This window comes from Hipposideros armiger, unplaced genomic scaffold (assembly GCF_001890085.2).
Source record: "Hipposideros armiger isolate ML-2016 unplaced genomic scaffold, ASM189008v1 scaffold_124, whole genome shotgun sequence".
Taxonomy (NCBI): domain Eukaryota; kingdom Metazoa; phylum Chordata; class Mammalia; order Chiroptera; family Hipposideridae; genus Hipposideros; species Hipposideros armiger.
Genome location: NW_017731474.1, coordinates 2,837,973 through 2,856,596, shown reverse-complemented (window position 1 = coordinate 2,856,596; position 18,624 = coordinate 2,837,973). Strand labels below are relative to the sequence as shown.

At 41.8% G+C, this 18,624-nt stretch overlaps 1 protein-coding gene across 3 annotated transcripts in view; it reads right to left on the bottom strand.

Moving 5' to 3' along the window:
• Positions 1-228: 228 nt before the first annotated feature.
• Positions 229-18,624, bottom strand: part of TLE4 (TLE family member 4, transcriptional corepressor) — a 141,552-nt gene continuing 123,156 nt past the window's right edge. For all 3 annotated transcript variants that reach the window (XM_019648301.1, XM_019648302.1, XM_019648303.1), the window contains 8 exons: positions 18,095-18,288; positions 17,526-17,602; positions 8,020-8,269; positions 6,669-6,916; positions 4,862-5,009; positions 4,265-4,415; positions 3,820-3,896; positions 229-1,928 (listed from right to left, as the gene is read on the bottom strand). In XM_019648301.1, coding sequence (XP_019503846.1) covers positions 1,821-1,928; positions 3,820-3,896; positions 4,265-4,415; positions 4,862-5,009; positions 6,669-6,916; positions 8,020-8,269; positions 17,526-17,602; positions 18,095-18,288 — 1,253 coding nt within the window. In that variant the 3' untranslated portion in view covers positions 229-1,820. The remainder of the gene's footprint in view (positions 1,929-3,819; positions 3,897-4,264; positions 4,416-4,861; positions 5,010-6,668; positions 6,917-8,019; positions 8,270-17,525; positions 17,603-18,094; positions 18,289-18,624) is intronic.

The window sequence follows — 18,624 nt, the reverse complement described above, 5'->3', positions numbered from 1 at the left end:
AACATTTGGTAGCAACCTGTCATTGAAAACTTCTATCTGCTCTTCCTTCTAGCTCTTCTCAAGTAAAAATAAAAACAAAACTAAAATAGCAACAATAAAAACCCCACATTAGTTGAACAGTAATCTCCTTTGCAAAAAACTAATCATTTTTAATAGCTAGGAGTGGCACAGTCCAAGATAAAAAAATAAACTAACACCAGCAAAACAAAGAATTAGAAATAAGCATACTAGAAGTTATTTATGTTTAATGCTTAAAAGTCTGAATGCACAAACAATCTACCATTATAGAAGTACTGGTGGTCAATACAATGCATTAGAACTATGTACAATGCACAGTTTAGTATCAAAATCTTTCTACACTGTAGAGTTTTACGAAACTGTTAATGACATCAAACACTAAGCACTTAAGACACCATTTTTTTTCTGCTACCACATTAGGAACGTCAATGGACAGTCCATTTCAACTTGCAGCATCCATCCATTTCTAGTATGAAATTAAGGAATTTTCTACTTATACAATAAAGTGTATCTACACAGTTCTCTTGATTTTGATCCATAGCAGCAAAGGCACTGTACATCAGCAGATCCACAGACTTAAAAAGATTTTTAAAGCATTCAAACAAAAAATAATAAAAAAAGGAGTCACATATCATAGTTTAACAGCAACAACAACAACATAAAAGATAACACAATGTTTCTGGCACAACGGCACAGCCTGTGTCCATTTTGGGGACATCCAACTAAGACATGGAAAGAACTGGAGGTAAAGAAAGCAAGTCCTCGTCGCAGGTGAGAGTCCATTCTTTCTGGTTTGCAGAGAGAGGTCCTTGCAAATCCTCCTCTGTTGTCCTTGTTTTGTAAAAGACTTGATTTGCACAGCGGGAGGAATCTGTGCAGTTTCCAAAGAACATGCCAAAAAATAGCCCATAATCTCTCCTAATGACAAAACTGCCCAAAGATAAACATCTCCCTTTGCAAAGAAATGTGGCAAAAATATCCAGAAGGGATTAAGTTCTCTCTTTGAGGCCAAATTTGATTTGTTCATCTGTCTATACTACAATAAAAAAAAGAATTAAAAACATATTACAAAGACACTTATCAACAAGTCAAAAAAAAAAAAAAGAAAAAGGAAAAGGAAATAGTCCAATTACTTTTATCGAATATTATCTAAAGCTATAGGTATATTGGTTAAAGTTGTTCAAATAGACTCAAATGAATATGACGTGGCCTGTCATGTTCCAATTGTTCAAAATTCCAAACATTTTAAAAATAAGTAGAAAAACAAAAACAAAATCTAACACAGCAACATATTGCTTCCATATGTAATTATACATTTCACATCTCTATACAGTCATTAGTCTACATTTAGTGACATTTTTAATCAATTATTTTAAACCTTCCTTTCCCCTCCTTTGCCAAAAAAAGGGGGGGGGGAGGGGTATCAAATACAACGCATCCTCATTATCAATGCAGGAGCAGACAGCTTTATTTAGTAGGTCATTGTTAGAAAGCCTTCTTTAAACAAAATAAATATATTACAGATATAATACATAATTAAAGATTCCGTTCACTGGTAAGTATGGTTATTCCATGTTCTTCCAAGTAGATAGCTGAAGATTTGGTATCACAGGTTCTTAATGAGTATTCACAATTCAACAGCAAGAAGGAAGTGAGGGGAAGGAAGGGGATTAAACACCACAACTGTAATGAGTATTTGAAATTCTTGGTTTTAGATGCGGGGTTTTGTGTTTTTTTTTGGGGGGGGGGGTGATAGAACAAAGTGCTACAAGGAGGAGTCCAGTTAGCATGAAGATTTGTCCTTAATAAATAACTTCATAAACCGTGGCCTTCTTATCCCCAGAGCCAGTGACAATGTATTTATCATCCACAGAGATGTCACAGCTAAGCACCGATGAGGATTCTTTGGACTAGGATAAAAACACATGAAGAAAAATGTTAAGCACTGCAAGAGAAAGCCGTGACTACTGAGAGGCAGGACTGGAGGACGTGGAGCAAAACGAAGCACGACGTGTTCCGTTGACCAAATAGGAGCCCAAGCGAGGAAAGGTGCTTCCTTAAAACGGCTGAGCAGGTGCCCTCCTAAGGGGCACCTCACCCAAGTTAGCCTACAGGCTCTTGCACCAGGGACACCAGGTCCCAGGCAAGTCAGTGGTACAAGCACCTTTGCTGATGAAGCAAGGCCGTATTTAAAATCCTGTTCTCTAGATAGTTAAGAGCCGAGTATTCTTAGTATGAAAACCTTGAACTACACTCAGATGTCTTGCATTTAGATGGAGCTGTGAGACAGCAGCCAAATCACTTAACCTGTCCGAGCCTCAGTTTCCTTACAAAGGCAAACAGATAAGGACACCTAACCTGCCTGCCCCCTCTAGAAGGTTGCCGCAGCGTTCAAGTTGAGGTAATTAATACATGGGTAAGAGGAGTGGACACTACATTTTTGGCAGGGAATCGACAAATATTTCTAAAATAAAGCCTGATTTTCCCCTGTGTAAAAATAGAACACAAATATGCTAGAGGGGAGGGGTTCATAGTTAGAAAGGAAAATGTACTGTGCTTCCAGTTCTGGGTACCTTGTTCAAATGCACTAACTACAAAGGGTTCGTGGTTAACTTTTACTGAATTATGCTAACAAACTCACAAACATACACACACACATACAAACAAACAAAAAACCCAAAGGATTTTAACTAGGACTTTGAACACTTAAAAAAAAATGAATGTTTGACATGCAGCTGCTAACCTACTACTAGTGCTTCTCAAATTTTTTGATTGCAACCAACCTGAATTATGTTTTACTTCACAACCAAGTAGACACCTAAGATATAATACTTACACTGATTACAAAAGATGCACTCTAATATATATATATATATATATATATATATATATATATATATATATATATATTTTTTTTTTTTTTAAAGTTCTAGTTGGGACAATTTAAAAAGTTGTGACCTACAATACAAAAAAAACCACCCAACTGTATTAGAGTATAAATTTCATGACAGTATCAAGCTATTTTTATGTTGCACAGTATTTTCACTCAAAATATGTATTTTTGGTTTCAACTGAATTATAATCTACTTTATGATGACTTAATACCACATGGTCAAGAAAACTGCAGATCTGTTACATTATTCCTAAAAAAAGAACGCCTAAAAAATAACATCCTAAATATAGAAGATTATAATGGGAAGTCTTTTTAAACTTGCCTATGAAATTCTCACCTATTATTAAGAGAGAGAGAGAAGAGACTGTGTGTGTATCATGTCTACAATTTGTTTCTCCTACAAATAATTTCACAAACTACACAAAGTACCACTGAGTCAATAAGAAGAATAAAAGTTTATAAAATTAATCAAGATTTATCAAACTTTTCCATAACACTCTTCTTTGGGTAAAGAAATAACAATACTACTAAGACTAGTCAGCAAAATGTTCAAATTTTAAACATAAAAATTTAAAATAGACAACGCAAAAAAAATTTTCACAGAGACATCAAATCTGTGCTCCAGCATATAAAAAGGCACTGAGGCAGGAAGAGCTGGTCAATGCAGCGGGCACATCTTAGCTCTGGGCTGAGAGGACTGGAGAAGACACCCAGCTCCACGGCTGTGGCTGTGACATCAGCCTCCCTCAGGCAGTTTTCTTCTCTGCGCAGTGGGATTAATACTAGCTCCTACCTCCTAGACACTTAACATGTATTATTAACCTGAGAGAACGCACAGAGAGAGTTTGGTTAAACAACTACCACGTGGTGAGCACACTGTAAGTGACGCTAAACCAGTTAAGTGTTACCTGGAATATACTGGCCCCATAAGGTGTTCTCCAGGCATTCAGAAGGTTGTCCTTTCCAGTGCTTACAAACCATTTGCCTACAGGAAGAAGGTTTCAAAAAAAGCAATGTTCGTGTTACTTTGACAGACAACTGAGATTTGCTTTACAAAGTATCAAGTTATTCACAGAAAACCCATCAAATTTACAACAAACAAGTGTTTCTTTTCACCGGAAAAATAAAGCCCACTGTCCTAGGTTTAGTGAGTCATTTATACTTATGAAAAGGACAAAGTGGGTTAATGCCAAAAAGTTACGTGGCATTAGGGAAGTAGGCATGTATCAGGAATATAATTTTGAAGAGGGACACGTTAATGAGTTAAGGGACCTAGCTTAAAATGAATCAGCAGGAGGGCGGAAGGAAGGAGTGATGCTGGCTGAGAGGGAGTGGACAGGAGGGCTTGCTTACCGCAATGGGCAAACTTGAGCGACAGCACACAGCTCTCGTGAAGGTGCAGCTGGTATTTGTCTGGCTTGGTGACATGGAGCACTTCCACATTACTGTTCTCCATCCCCACTGCGAGCCACTCTCCGGTTGGGCAGTAGCCCAAAGAAAAGATCTAGAATTAAAACGGTGAAAGTGATGGTGGCTACAGGGGACATACTTCCTTTAACTGGGTGGTATTGTTTCTTCTGGGATATTACTTACATTATGAAGGAAATCAAGGTAACTGGAATTGTACAGGAAGAAATCAAAGCCAAATAAATGAGTGATCCCAAAGTAATGGGCCAGGTCTCCACAGCATAACTTACTAATCAGTTATGTAAAATTCAAATATGTGCAGATGGACTTTGAAATAAAAACCTGCTGAAACCTTATAATGAGATTCTTAATCCTTTAATAAAATATATACTATTGTATTCTGACAGAAAACAATGAAATTTTCAGCTTTCTAATCGAGTCAAAAGTGACTTCATCACATGGTAAAGGAATTACTCCTTCTTAAGTGTGTCATGTATTTCACATAACCGTGTCTTCTGAAATGTCACAGGCACAGGGCTGTACCTGAGAGGTGAAGTCGTGCTGCTGCAGCTGCCGCCCTTCGCGCAGGTCCCAGGATCTGACCGTGTTGTCCAAGCCGCCCGTCCAGAGCTTGGTGCCATCGTTAGAAATGTCAATACAGCTGGCCCCGTCTGTGTGGCCCTGGAATTGCCTGAAAATGTCAAAATGGAGGGAAAATCCTTGACATTTCTAGAATGACTCAGCAATCAACTTCATTAAAGGTCTTATTTGCAGATTTCATTTTGGTGTATTATGTTTTCTAATTATTCAAAGTAATAACAAAGTGTATACATACCATGTTTCCCCAAAAATAAGACCTAGCCAGAGAAGAAGCCATAGCATGATTCCTCCAGGATACGGAGGGCACGCACCCCTCACATGAGGGTTTTATGACTTGTTTCAGAGAGAAGGGTGCCTTTTCCACAAACTCTTTCAGCTTAAAATATTCAATATGCCAAGGTGCCATATTTTGGCACCTAAAATCATGTGAGGGCTTATTTTTCCGGCTAGGTCTTATTTTCGGGGAAACAGGGTAGATTAAAGTTTAACTGAGATGGTGAATTTCTTGTACTGTTTATTTTTGAACACTAGAAGTATTTAAAATTACTCTTATGCTAAAGCATGATGTAGCTGATGGGAAAAAAATCTCCAACTGAAATAAACAAAAGAAAATGCACAGCAACATGTATATGAACTAATCCAAGATGTGTTCTGAGACCTAGTCTATCACTGTGATACGAAGGAGAGAGTTTAAGGAGTATTTCCTGTCTACAAAGCTACGGGGCTGGGTGCAGGGAGCAGAACCCACTCTGCTGGGGAGCAACAAATGCAACTGTAGGTGGCTGTGCAAGACCAGAAGGCCACGCTCTCAGGAAAGGCACGAGGACAGAACCTGAGGGTGACTCAGCATCACCAGGAGCTGACAAATTGTGCAAAAGACACTAAGGGGAAGAAGGGATTAGAAGTAGTTCCTTGTAACAGCCCTACTCAAGAGGAACAAAAGTTTTGTTTCTGGAATCATATACAGAGCTCAGTCCCGCAAAATATCTTACAGATAGGCAGTCGAGGCCTCTTCCCCTTGCACGTTCCCCGGCTTGTAGCTACGCTTGATTACAACCTTCTCATACCATTTACGGATCACACCTCTTGTTTCCTGCTCTCAGGTGCTGACATCTGGAGACTTGTTTCAGGACTTGACCTATCAACAACAATCCTATGCAATCTCATTTCTAAACAGACATCATAGTTATGTCTATCCATCCTTAAAGGTGGGACTATAGGTAATCCAGACCTTTTCAGGGTGAACAGCACCAAACACAATGCTGGGGGGACATGGTAGGTGCTCAATAATAATTTTCTGAAGAAATGGACGTGTCAGATACATATAGTACCAAAAATAGGACTATGTACTATGAATCCTCTCAATGAGTGTTTATTGACAATGACAGTTTTTAGCAGGCACAGATGGAAAATTACAGGTTTAACGAGCTCATGAGGTCACAGGAACCTTATGAACATAAAAGTGACCTCAGTTTTTTAAAACCTGAATTGGTGATGCTCAGTATAAAGTTAAAAAAGAAAGAAAGAAAACAACCCCTCATTTAATAAAATTCAAATAATGCAGAAAACAGATTAATCATTTGTTTCTGTTATCTTAAAATGAGCCTGTTCTGAAAAATTTTTAAGTAAGATGTATTTCACCTTTTAGACACACACACACGCACGCACGCACGCACGCACGCACACATCTCCAGCACAAGTGGTAAAGCCAGCTCTTCCTCTCGTCCTGGTGAGCATCCTGCTGACCCACCTCACCAGCGTCTGGTTGTGCAGGTCCCACACGGCAATGTTGCCGTCGCTGCAGCAGGAGAAGCAGACCTTGGAGTCGGGGCTGATGGCCAGGGCGTAGCAGGCGGGGGCCGAGGACGTCAGCTCCGCCTTGATACGCGGGGTGGGAGCGGCCAGGTCCCAAATGGACAGAGTGCTGGCTTCCCCTCCCACAATTAGGGTGCGACCATCAGGGAGCAATCGGCAGGAACGGATGTAGTTATCCCTGTTCTACAGAGACAAAAACCATCAAGAGATTACTCATGAGGAAAGGAAAACAGCATTAACATGAGAGTAGAAATCCATAAAAGTATTGTGTTCCCTCCTGGTTTTAATGAGCCATTTTTACTTATGACAATGACAAAGTAGATTAATGCTAGAAAATTACATGAAATTAGGGAAGTACTTAAACTTGATCTACAAAATTTAGTACTGAGATATTTAATCTTAATTAGCATGTAAATGCAAAGATCTAGACCCACTCCCACCACCACCACATCAACCAGCTGCCTGAGTCATTTGTGCACAGGCGCGTAGTACTAAGGCAGCAGCCCTCACAATCCTGGAGTTGCCACGCCTAGTACAGTCAACCTGGCTGGGGAAAGGTCCTGCTACTGCTGCCCAATCTGCCAGGGGGTTCGAAATCTAACAGTCTCTTCCATTCACCTGGCCCTGCATTACCTGGCTCAAGGGCGTCCTGGGTTTTATTGATTAAGCAGCAGCATTAATTGGAGGCAGACAGGATCAGAGTGCTAAGCGACAGAAAAAACACTTCCTCCCAGCTCATGAGGTTATGTATGGGACTCCACGTACATTTATCATGTTAAACTGACCTAGCTGCAGGCTGTAGCAAAAATCCTACTGCTGGTCTAAGAAACAACATCAAGGTGAAATTTCCTAAATAACTCAAAAACAGATAGCCATGAAGCAGCTAAGGGGGTGTCTAGGGTTTGCCACATGAAGTATCGAGTTACTCTTGTCTCAGTGTGACAGGTGCCCTCTCACAGAAACCACCGTGGGCTTTTAGTTTTTGTTATATTCCTTTATCAGATGGGAAAACAAGCGGTCTGCCTGTTCCCACGTGCTGGGCAAGCTGAATGAAACCTGTCCTGGTGCACATGCCATGTGAACGACGGGGTAATTCCGCCTTGAGGAACTGAAAGACGACACACCTCCTCGTCAGCACTCAACCTCCAAGTGAAAGACCACGAACCACTGAGAACCACTACCCACTTGGGATCAATACTGCGTGTCGCTTGTCTATCCAGGTCTCTCAGCACCCCGTCCTCGTTTCTGAATGAAGGGCTAAGCCCTGTCCACCGAGCTTCACTCACCAGACAGTCGAGCTGCGAGACGGGGCTCTTGTTGCCGGGGTGGCTGATGTCCCAGACCTTGACGCAGCCCTTCCCACCCGTGTACACATGTCTCGTGGGGTTGCTGATGGTCACTGCACACACCACCTCCCCGTGGTTCAGGGTGTTGATCTGGCGAGCGTGTCGGGGGATGCCGGGTCCGATGAGGGCGTCGGGGGGGAAAGGAACAGGCTGCATCTGCCCATCTGCAGTGACGTGGAAGGAGTATGCTCTAAGGCAGTAGGAGAGGAGAAAAGGTAGGAAGAAGGGAATGTAAAAAATGTTACTTAACTGATCAGTGTAATGAGATAAAACATTTTCAGTGCTACTTATGATTTGCAAACAAGTCAAATTTACCTAGTATAGTAGAAAGATAATAATTTTCAGAGTTACAGATCTATGATGACATTTCAGGTTGACTCTTCACTAGCCACTGTGTGACATCAATAGTTACTTAGCCTCTCTGAACCTTTAAAATGGACAGAATGCTACCTATACTTCAGAGAATTAAATAAGATAGCCAATGTCCAGTATGGTTCCTACTCCTGCAGGGCACGCTCGCTGCAAACTTGCACTGCCTTCTACTGTGGGGGATTCAGAAGCCTGTGGTGAGAGATTTTTGCCTAGAGATCACGCCAATCAAATGTCTTACTAATGGAGATCAATAAACCAAAATTATGAAACTTTAGAGAGTCTCCAGGTCTAGATGGTGAAACGGCAGATATCTCTCACACACACACACACACGCACACACACACACACACACACACACACACACACAGTCCTGTCAGACTTGACAATAACAAATCCTAAATGGAATCTGAACCTGAAAAAGTGCCCTGTGTGACTGCCCAAAGACCACCTGAGTACCTATCAGCAGCTCTATCTCCAATTCGTTTCTGGGGAAAACCCTCCAGTTGTGACACATTTGGTTCTAAATTTAAATTAGCACATCTCCCTTAACAGGCTTCTCTATTCTTAGGGCACTGAAGTCAGGGCGGGGACAACGAGTGAGGCTGTTATGATGCATCTGGAGGCAGGAGGTGTTAGCGGTGGGTGGGAGGGAACTGGGCCTGTCCTGAGGGTATCATAGGCAAAGTCCATTTGGAAATGATGTCATTCTGCTTTGGCATGGAGCTTTGGAATGTGCTGTTTATGGAAGACATACCAAAAGAAAGCATTTGTGGGTACACAAAAGATAGGCGCTGGGGCCAAGCTGCAGAGAAGTTTTAGAATCAAATTACAACAGTTTATGGTTACTTAATGCAAAACTCTACAGGCTAGTCACAGTCATCAAAATTCAGCCCACAACTGACTGAGGGGCCCCATGAAGGATGAAGCATGCATATGGCTAAGAAAGAGGTGGCACCAGACAATGGAGGGCTTTCTCTTTCTCTGTAGACTGCAGGGCAAGACTCAGAACTGGGTTGTAAGAGAGAAATAGCATGTCAGACTTGCTGAAAGGGAAGGAGGCGTGAAGCTAAAACGACAACAGATGTCAGGTGTTTCTTTGGTCAACTCAATAGACCTGGACAGACACTGGACGTGGGACCTGAGAGAGAGAGGTCCTAAGGAGGATTGTAAGGCTTGGACCCCAGGTAACTAGGTAGACTGCAGTACATTAGAAGGTGACAGGGAAGCATAACCAAAGGGTACACAAGTTAAGAGGTAAACGGTTTGGTTTTCTTCAACTTGAGGGCATGGGGAACCCAAAGAGTCCAACCAGAAGTTAAGTACTGTGATTCAGGAGAGAAGTCTGGTTAGGACAGATCAAGGTCTGGTTATCCACAAAGAAGTGATAGTATAAGCTAAGAAGAAAGAATAATCCTGGAGCAGAGTATGCCATGAGTAGAACAGATGCAGAAACTAAGAGAATGCTTGCATTTAAGGAACCTCTAGCAAGAGCAGTCAGGGAGGCAGAGAGCCAGGAGAGAGGATAAAGTGGAAACGGGAGGGGGACGGGGGGGGGGGGAGATGGAAGATAGTTCATTATGTAACAACTTACTAAGAGATTCATTCATTCAACACATATTCCTGGGTACCCCAGGGTGCCAANGGGGGGGGGGGGGAGATGGAAGATAGTTCATTATGTAACAACTTACTAAGAGATTCATTCATTCAACACATATTCCTGGGTACCCCAGGGTGCCAAGCACCATGCTTGAGGGTACAACGGGACTGAGGACAGAACAGGAAGAAAAACCCTACATGCCACCTGTTCTCCTGAAGTTACAGCCTGCGGGGGCGGGAGGGTAGCAGGTGGGAGGGCAAGCAGATTCATTAGTGAGACAGTCACAAAAACAAACATGAAAAAATGTCAGCTAGCCCATGCTATGAACAGCTCGTGCCATGGTTCTCTGGGAATTTGACAGAGAAGGACAGGAAAAACGGCAATGGGGCTGTGATATGAAGAATGAGCATTAACTTCCCAGGCGAAGTAAGGAAGATGGCACGAGCAGGAAGAGTACAGAAAACTGAAGGCCAGAGTCAGATGAAATGCTTATTAGCCATTTAGTCGGAAAGTATTTATTAAATGCCTAATATGAGCCAGGTCCTATCAGGTGCTGTGGACTCAGAGGTGAATAAGACAGACAGAGTCCCTACCCTTCCAAGCATACATCCTAGAATGGAAAACATACAATAAATGCAGATAAGTAACCTCAATGGTGGTTAAATGCTGTCTCTCTCGCTTTTATTTTCAGATAAACGAGACAGATAAAAAGATGCAGAGAGGTCTGAGATGGCATATGTGCTGAAACCTGAAGGACAGAGGTCTTGCACATCTGGGGGCGGGGGTGCCGGGGAGAGGGGCAGCCAATGCCAAGTCCTTGAAGCAGACCCGAGCAAGAAGGCGAGTGTATTTGGTGGAGGATGACAGACAGAAGAGAGGCAGGAGCCATGTTAAAAGGGCTTGTAGGTGGTGATGAGGAGAGTGGGTATTATTCTGAGTAGAATGGGAAGTCACTGAAGCCTTGTGCAGTAGAGTGACACGATTCAGTTAATGTTTTAAAGGATCATTCTGGTTGCTGGGTGAAGAGTGGATTGTAGGTGGCAGAATGAAAAAAGGGAAACTAGTCGGGGGCTAGTGCAGCAATCTAGGGGAAAAGCCAGTAGCTGGGGCTTGAGAGACTGTGAGAGAACTAGGAACAGGTTTGCAATTGAAAAAAATCAATCTGGCTGGGTGGAGGTAGAGGAGGCTTTACTGAATAGGACATTTGGATTTCTAAGGTGACACAGTGAGGGATGATGACAAGGTCTTCTTTGTGAGTCTGTAAGAAGATAACTAAAGTTGAGAAGGGCATAGGTTCACTAGAGATGATGGGGTCTAAGTCCCAAGACAAGGTTACTGGGGGGCTGATCTTGTGAACACCAGTTACCCAGGATGATGGCAGGCTCTGAGGGGAGGAAGACCCTTAAGCCAGTGTCAAGTCTTTAATGAATTGGGGCAATTACTCCAACAAGGTGGAGGAGCAGGTAGAGTCCAATGGCATAAGCCTGAAAGGTGCAGGGTTTTCATAAAAAGGTAGGAGTTCAGTTCTAGAAGAGACTGGAGAAGTGGCAGGTGGGAGGGAAGATAACCTTTATCACCCCCACCAGTGGAGCTGAGGTTTGTGGGTGTGAAACAAATGAAAGGGCACTCCTTAGAGGGCTGCAGGTGGATATGTCCCCTCAAGAGAGCTAGGTGTCAGCTCAGGCAAGGAGGGGAAGTAGTATTGCTTATGGAGAAGGTTGGGATTCTGAGGGATGACGACGAGAAAAAGGCTAATTGATTTAGCAATTAAGAGGTCATGAAGACTAAATTTTAAAGGAAGGGAAAGAAAGGTTATTTCAAGTTTAGATGGTGCTATACATTCTTAATGATAATTTACTTGAAAAGACATCCTTTCTCTCTCTAGAATCACTAAATGGTTTTTAAAGGGCCTAATAGTTAAGAAACCAGACACATAATTTCTTTCGAGATTTTCAATAGGGCATTCTTCAACTCAACCACAACCACTCTGTGAACACCTACTATGCTCCTAGAGTTCCCTTATTAAGAATTTCAAGTGCCTACGTACACTAAGGACATAATATGCCCCTCTGTTTGCTGCAAGTATATGTAAGATACTCAAGACTGAAAGAAGTCAAGTTCTAGTACAGACTTATTATCTGATTTCAACAAACTCTTTGATGTGTATACAGCAAAAAGTATTGGAATGAGCAAAGTCAACCTTTCTAGAAATCAAAGAAACCCAGGCTTGAACTTGAAGAACTATTTTTTTTTCCTACCCAATTAAATGCACCAATAGTATCTCCTATTCGCATACTCTGTTATGTGTCATGCTAAGGATACAAAATCAGGTAAGGCACTGGCCTTGCCCACACATGGCTTCTCATGTAGGAAGTGTGATGAGAAAAGTACAGAAGTGACGATAATGCTGGAAGATGCAAAGTATAAAGTTCTGTGGTGGTTCAAAAAGCTTATGTTTCATAAGACACGGTACTAGAGGTGGATTTTACAGAATGGAAAAATTTCACCAAGGAGGGGGGAAGATGGAAAAATGATTCTAGGGGGTGGGACTGGCAAAGAACAAGGGCTCTAAAAGAATGATGTGAAGTGATATGGGTAATTTCTGGATTGGTTTTAATCCAGGGATTCATTTATTCAGCAATGACTCCATAGTAAGTGGTTGGAAGAGCTGGCCTGAGCACATCTGGAAAAAAAAAATACACACATTTACCACCCCAAACCCCCCCACAACCCCCACCAAGAACTTCACAAACAGAATTTAATGAAGGTATTTCTTTGCGGGGAGAAGGGGTGGGGATATTATTGGGGCAAAGCCCTTCATAGAATAAATTTGGTAACGAAGAGTATGAGTGATAGGAGAAATAACAGACAATCATTTCAATGATCTAGATGAGAGGCAATAGGGGACCTGAACCAGGCGAAGGGAAGGTTAACATGCCAGAAGTAATGGTGGATATAGAATTCTGTAGGACTCAACTTACGAGAAGTGAGGAAAGAGCCAATAACAACTCAGTTTCCGATTTCAGGAAAAAAGAAACAACCAGTAGTTACTGAAAAATGGGCAAATAGGGAAGAAGATCTAGTCTGGGGAAGTATTTTGTGGCTATGATGAACTGAACTATGAAGTGGAAGTAATATATACTCATGATGCCTCACTGAGATATCCAGCAAATAACTAGAAACACAAGGCTTGGAGGGAGGGTGTGGGGAGCCAGAGCAGTATTGTGACATGCCACACACGCGCACACACACATAGCAGGTGAAGGTACTAAGTGCCAAGAGTGGCTCTGTGAGGGAGCTGGTGAAGGGAACAGAGGGAGTTGGGAATTTCTGACAGAACTATCCTTCAGACAGTCAAGGCATCTGCAAACTGTTCTGTTTAAAACATGCACATTGAAGTTACTTTATTTGGATAGTCGCCTTTTGATGAAAACCCAGCTTAAAAAAAGTCCTTGGGTTTTCCTCCTTCCACCTCATTTACCCTTTCTAAGAGGACAAATTCTGTAACGTTACCCGCATCTTTCTCATACTTTGCAACACCTTCTCCAAGTTTTTAATCTCTCACAAGACTGAACTAGACTTTGAGTTCACAATTAAAGGTCTGGTTACCACACTTTTTAAAGTATGATAGAAAATTAAGTTCAAAGTAGCATATCAACGCACAAGTAGGTTAGCCCGTCAAAAGATATTTGTTGAGGGTTTACTGTATGTCAAGTATTGCTCCTATTTTGAATAATCTTGTTTTATAAAAACAAATAAATACAACAGAGAAAATCTTCTGAACTGTGAGCAGCCTAAAACCCCTAAATCTGAGGTCTTGCGTTATGGCTGCATTCATATGCCATAGCCTATAATACAATGAGTATCATGATTTTAACTGAATAGTGTCTTACTATTTATAGAAGCCTCATTTAAGGAGCAGGTGAGGAAGAAAGTCCAATTTTGGCTCCTGTTCAAATTAAACTATGATGTCATCCCAATTACATATTGAATGGAATCCTTGCTAATTCACCAAACAGACAAGAGGGCCCAATGTGAATTATCAAACAAATGTATTTTATTCATTAGTTTGGAACATGCATTTAAATGTAACTTTTGATACTATCTAGTAATTCACTATGCAAAAATAATTAGGACAGAGATGCTCAACTCTTAGGTCTTGTTGGAGCAAGGCAGTACTTTGGGAGTGTGTGTGGTGGGGGAGACCTTTAGGTGATTTATTATGTTTTGTTCTAACATAAAAAATAGTTTTTGTGTTGAAATATATGCACAACATAAAGTCTCACAATTTTGTATTTTATAATCTGAAGAACCACATAATCACTATAATCATTTCCTCTGTAAAGATCTATAATGAAAGTATATTACCTCTATATGCATACATAAATTAATGTGCATTTATATGTCTTGATGCCCTGTTATATAAAGACATACCAATAACAGGAACATGGAGTCTAATTTATTCAATCTAATCTTCTTGGGCCATTTCTGCCCCCTGCAATACATTCTATTATATAAGAGGTTGAAAAACTGATAAAACCCTGGGCAAACTGAACAGAAAATGCTGTAGTTGACTGAACAGCCACCAAGTACTAAACATATTGTCTTATTTTACCCTCACACTCTCCTGGCAGGAGGTGCCAGGCCAGGTTTACAAATAAGCCGAGTGAAGCTCACAAAGTTAAGAAACTGCATAGCCACTCTCTTTCTAGTTGTCAACTGGCAGAGTCAGAATGAAACTTGCATCTGTTTCACTCCAAAACCCAACCTCTGTGGACCACACCACACTCTCTTTGGGATTCCTGGTGTCATTTGTCAGCTGCATTAGGTGTGACTCTATCATTCCCAGAAACAAAAGTTCCCAACTATCCTCCAACCCTCCCGAAAGGATCTCAAAATTTTAATAATGCTTGGTGTTAAGACGGGGAAGGAATGGAGCCCAGCTCAAGGTTCAGAAGCACCAACTGAATCAGCTGTGATTCTGCAGTGGTTCAATTGGCCCAACCTCCCAGAACAAGGCTGTCGATGCTTCTTTTTTTTTTTTAAAGATTTTAATTGGGGAACTGGGGGGATGGGAACAGTGCTGGGGAATTGGGGGAAGGCGAACAGACAAGTTGCTGTCGTTTTGTTCTTCAGTCTAGTTGTGGAGGGCGTTGCTTCACTGGCCCAAGTTGGCACCATCATTGCACTCTTCCCGGGCAAGGCAGATCAGTCGCCGGCTTCTGGACGGCCGCTTACTGCGGCTGCTGGCCACTCACGCTGGCTGCTGGCTACACACGGTAGCCCATGACCACCCACTGCCACAGGGACTGCAGCCTACGCTGATGCCGGCGACTCACGGCAGCCCAGCTCCAGGTTGAGCTGTTGTTCAGCATCTTAGCTGTGGAGGGCAGTGTCACTGGCCCTCATATGTGGGATCCAAACCGGAGCCCTCTGGTGTCCCAAGCCAGTTTTAACCATCGTGCCACTCGGCCGGCCCTGTCAATGCTTCTTTAAATACACCTAATACACTTTCACCCCTTGTGGGCTCTGGGCAGCAGCTGAGATGAGAAGCATTACCTCATCTGCTCTGGTGGTTATACTATAGCTGTGGGTGCAACTGCTGATTAACTAAGTGAGGACTATGCAGTACCTGAACATGGGATAATGTCTCTTCTCTAAAGGAACACCTCGATCCCCACAGCTTGTAGGTGTTTGAATTATTTGATTAATCCTTTGACCTTGTTATTTAGTCACTGCTTGAAATAGACCAAACTTTCACCTTCAAATACATCAGACTTCTCAGTCAACAAGACTTGTCAGTCAGTAAACAACTATTTGCAGAATACACACAAGTACAAAGAATTTCATAATTGATTATACCTTAAACTCTCAAGGAAGTCAGAAGCCTAATTGCCTTGCCTCCTTTATTAATGACTCAAATATTTACTAAACAACTTGACTATGGAGCCAGCATTGTGTCTGATCCAACAGGGAAGTTTAGGGTAGAGTTTGTAGAGAAGGGCGTTACAGAAGGAAGAACAGAGTTTGATGCACCAGGTGGAAAGGGAAGAAAGGGTCAAGGTCAGGAATGACTAACACTGAGGGGCAGGCAACACGGAGAAAGAGGGCACGTAGGAAACAAGAGGGTGGCAGCTAAGTTTCTGAGTGTAGAGCAGTGAGTAAACAAGCAATGGGAGGTCAGAGAAGGGTGAGATCGGCACATATTTTCTCTCTTTCTCTGTCCCTCCCTCCTCCCCGTTTTTCTTTCATTCAATAGGTATATATTGGGATCAACTATGAACCATTCTAGACACTGGAGCTAACTCTATAACTGAAAAGCAAACAGTTCTTCTGCTCTGCTATCGTGGACCTTATATTTAAGTGGGGAGAGGCAGATAATGGCTATAGACAAGTATGAAAAAGGCAAGGCACAAAAAAGATGATGGGGAGAGAAGGATGCTATTTTAGATGGGGCTATTAGGGCAGAATGCTTATTAAGCGGTATCTCAGCAGAGACCTGAAGTGAGACAGTAGGCCACAGAAAAAGTGTGTGGGAAGAACCAGAAAGAGCAAATGCCCCCAGGCAGGCAAGCCATTGAGAGAAGGGGACTCAGCTGCAACTGAAGGTCAAGTTGGGAAAGCAAAGGGCAGGTGAGAAAGCACTTAGAGCCTGGGGAAGCAGCATGTGTGTGGTGTGTATAGTGAGAGCGGATGCCAATGGAAAGAGCAATGAGACTAAAAATCACAGGTGACTAATAAGGTGGGAGAATCTGCAGGGATGCTTCCCAAAAGAGAGGAGAGAGGAAGCAAGCTGGGATTTTAAAGGAAAAGCCAGTGTTAGTTTACAGTAAAGTCTTTGGGAAGATGAGGCCAAATAGCAGAGAGAACTGTGCACAGGTAGTAATCAAAAGGTACACTGGACCGAAATGAAGGATGTGGAAATGAGATATGGCGAGATCAGAATGCACAAGAATGCTGGAACAACGTATGTGTGTGTTTTGCCTTCATAACTCAAGGGAGTTGTGAATACAGGGACTCCAAATACCCAACTCCCAAGACAAGAAGCCAACTGAGCAAGCCACCTTTTCCAGAAACACAATTGAGTATAAAACCACACTTCTTTCTTTTCAGCCTTTGAAGTTTGGCATGTCTTTTCTCAACATGCTCAAATTTTGAGCATCCAGGTTTGCATATAAGACTTTTTTCCCCAAGGCAACAACAGAACTGCCTTGAAAATAGTAACAGACATAGAGAAAACCTGACTGCTGGAGATGCCTCAGCAATTTGCATTTCCATATTAGAAGCTTGAGATTTTAAATTAAAAACACAAAACCCCACCTCATTACCTCTGTCCTTATGTTAAAAGGAAATAGAAAATACTTTGCAAGGGAAAAAATGCAAGCTGTAGGAACTCCCCCCCACCCCCTCACTGTCTAGCAGTGCTCAAAGTCTAAAGGGCCAGAGAGGGCCCAGGGCCTGGCAAAGAGGTACTCACGGTTTTCCTCCTGGAATGCCTGTCAGGTTTGGAGGTATTGCTGGCACGCGCATGTGATGGTGTGGATCAAATCCAACCTAAAGTTTTTCCAAAGCAAAACCATAAAAACAGACACCATTACATTCATTCATTTCATCCTACTCAATATCTTTTCTAAAACCTGGGAGGATAGATCCTTTAGAAATTGTAGAAATCTATACAGAAGTATTTATTGATTGATGAAATGATACAATGTTTATGATTTAATGGTAACATAATTGGGAGTGGAACATACATAAAAAATACACTAATAATTATTCATGCTCATGATGGAAACAAAAGCATTCACTATATTATTATACTATTTGCTGTACTTTTGTAGGTTTACAATTTTTTTAACGGACTAAAATATAAAGAAGAAATTCCCTCACCTTACAAAAGAAAATGGATATCAATATAATTACATATAATTTAACTTATACATACTCACTACATAAATAACTCAAATTAACAAACCACATTAAAAGAGTATGTATGACAATCCTCTGTGCTCTGAAATAGTTTTATTTTGTAAAAACCCACAAACGTACTACTGGAGATCTTCCGTAGGCGGCGGCGGCGGCGGCAGCAGCTGCGGCCGCGCTCATCTGTGGGGAGATGTTGTGCAGCCCTGCGTAGGCAGCTCCAGGGCTGGTCAGCTCCCCATTCATCCCAGTGTGGGGCACGATCCCAAATGGGGTTGGATATGGACAAGGAACTGCCATCGGGGTCCTTAGGCTCGAGGCTACAGGCCAAAATGGAAGGAGGAAATCAAAACAAGAACAAAGGAAACAATAGTGAAATAAAACATTCTTATATGCTAAAAAATAGGATCAGTAGTTTAAATAAGCCTGTTTTAATATTCTCAAAAGTCATTCAAACCTTCATCGAGGTTCGTTCATTCACCTTATTTTATTGAACACCTACTATGTACCAGACATGGTACGTGCCAGGTGCTTGTTTCGGGTTAAATAACTTTGTGAAACAGCCATTCAATGCTGGTTATTAATAAATACTCTTAAGGGACTGCACTCTTTAAATTGCTTTAATTTATTTAAAAACAAACAACATAAATATTTAG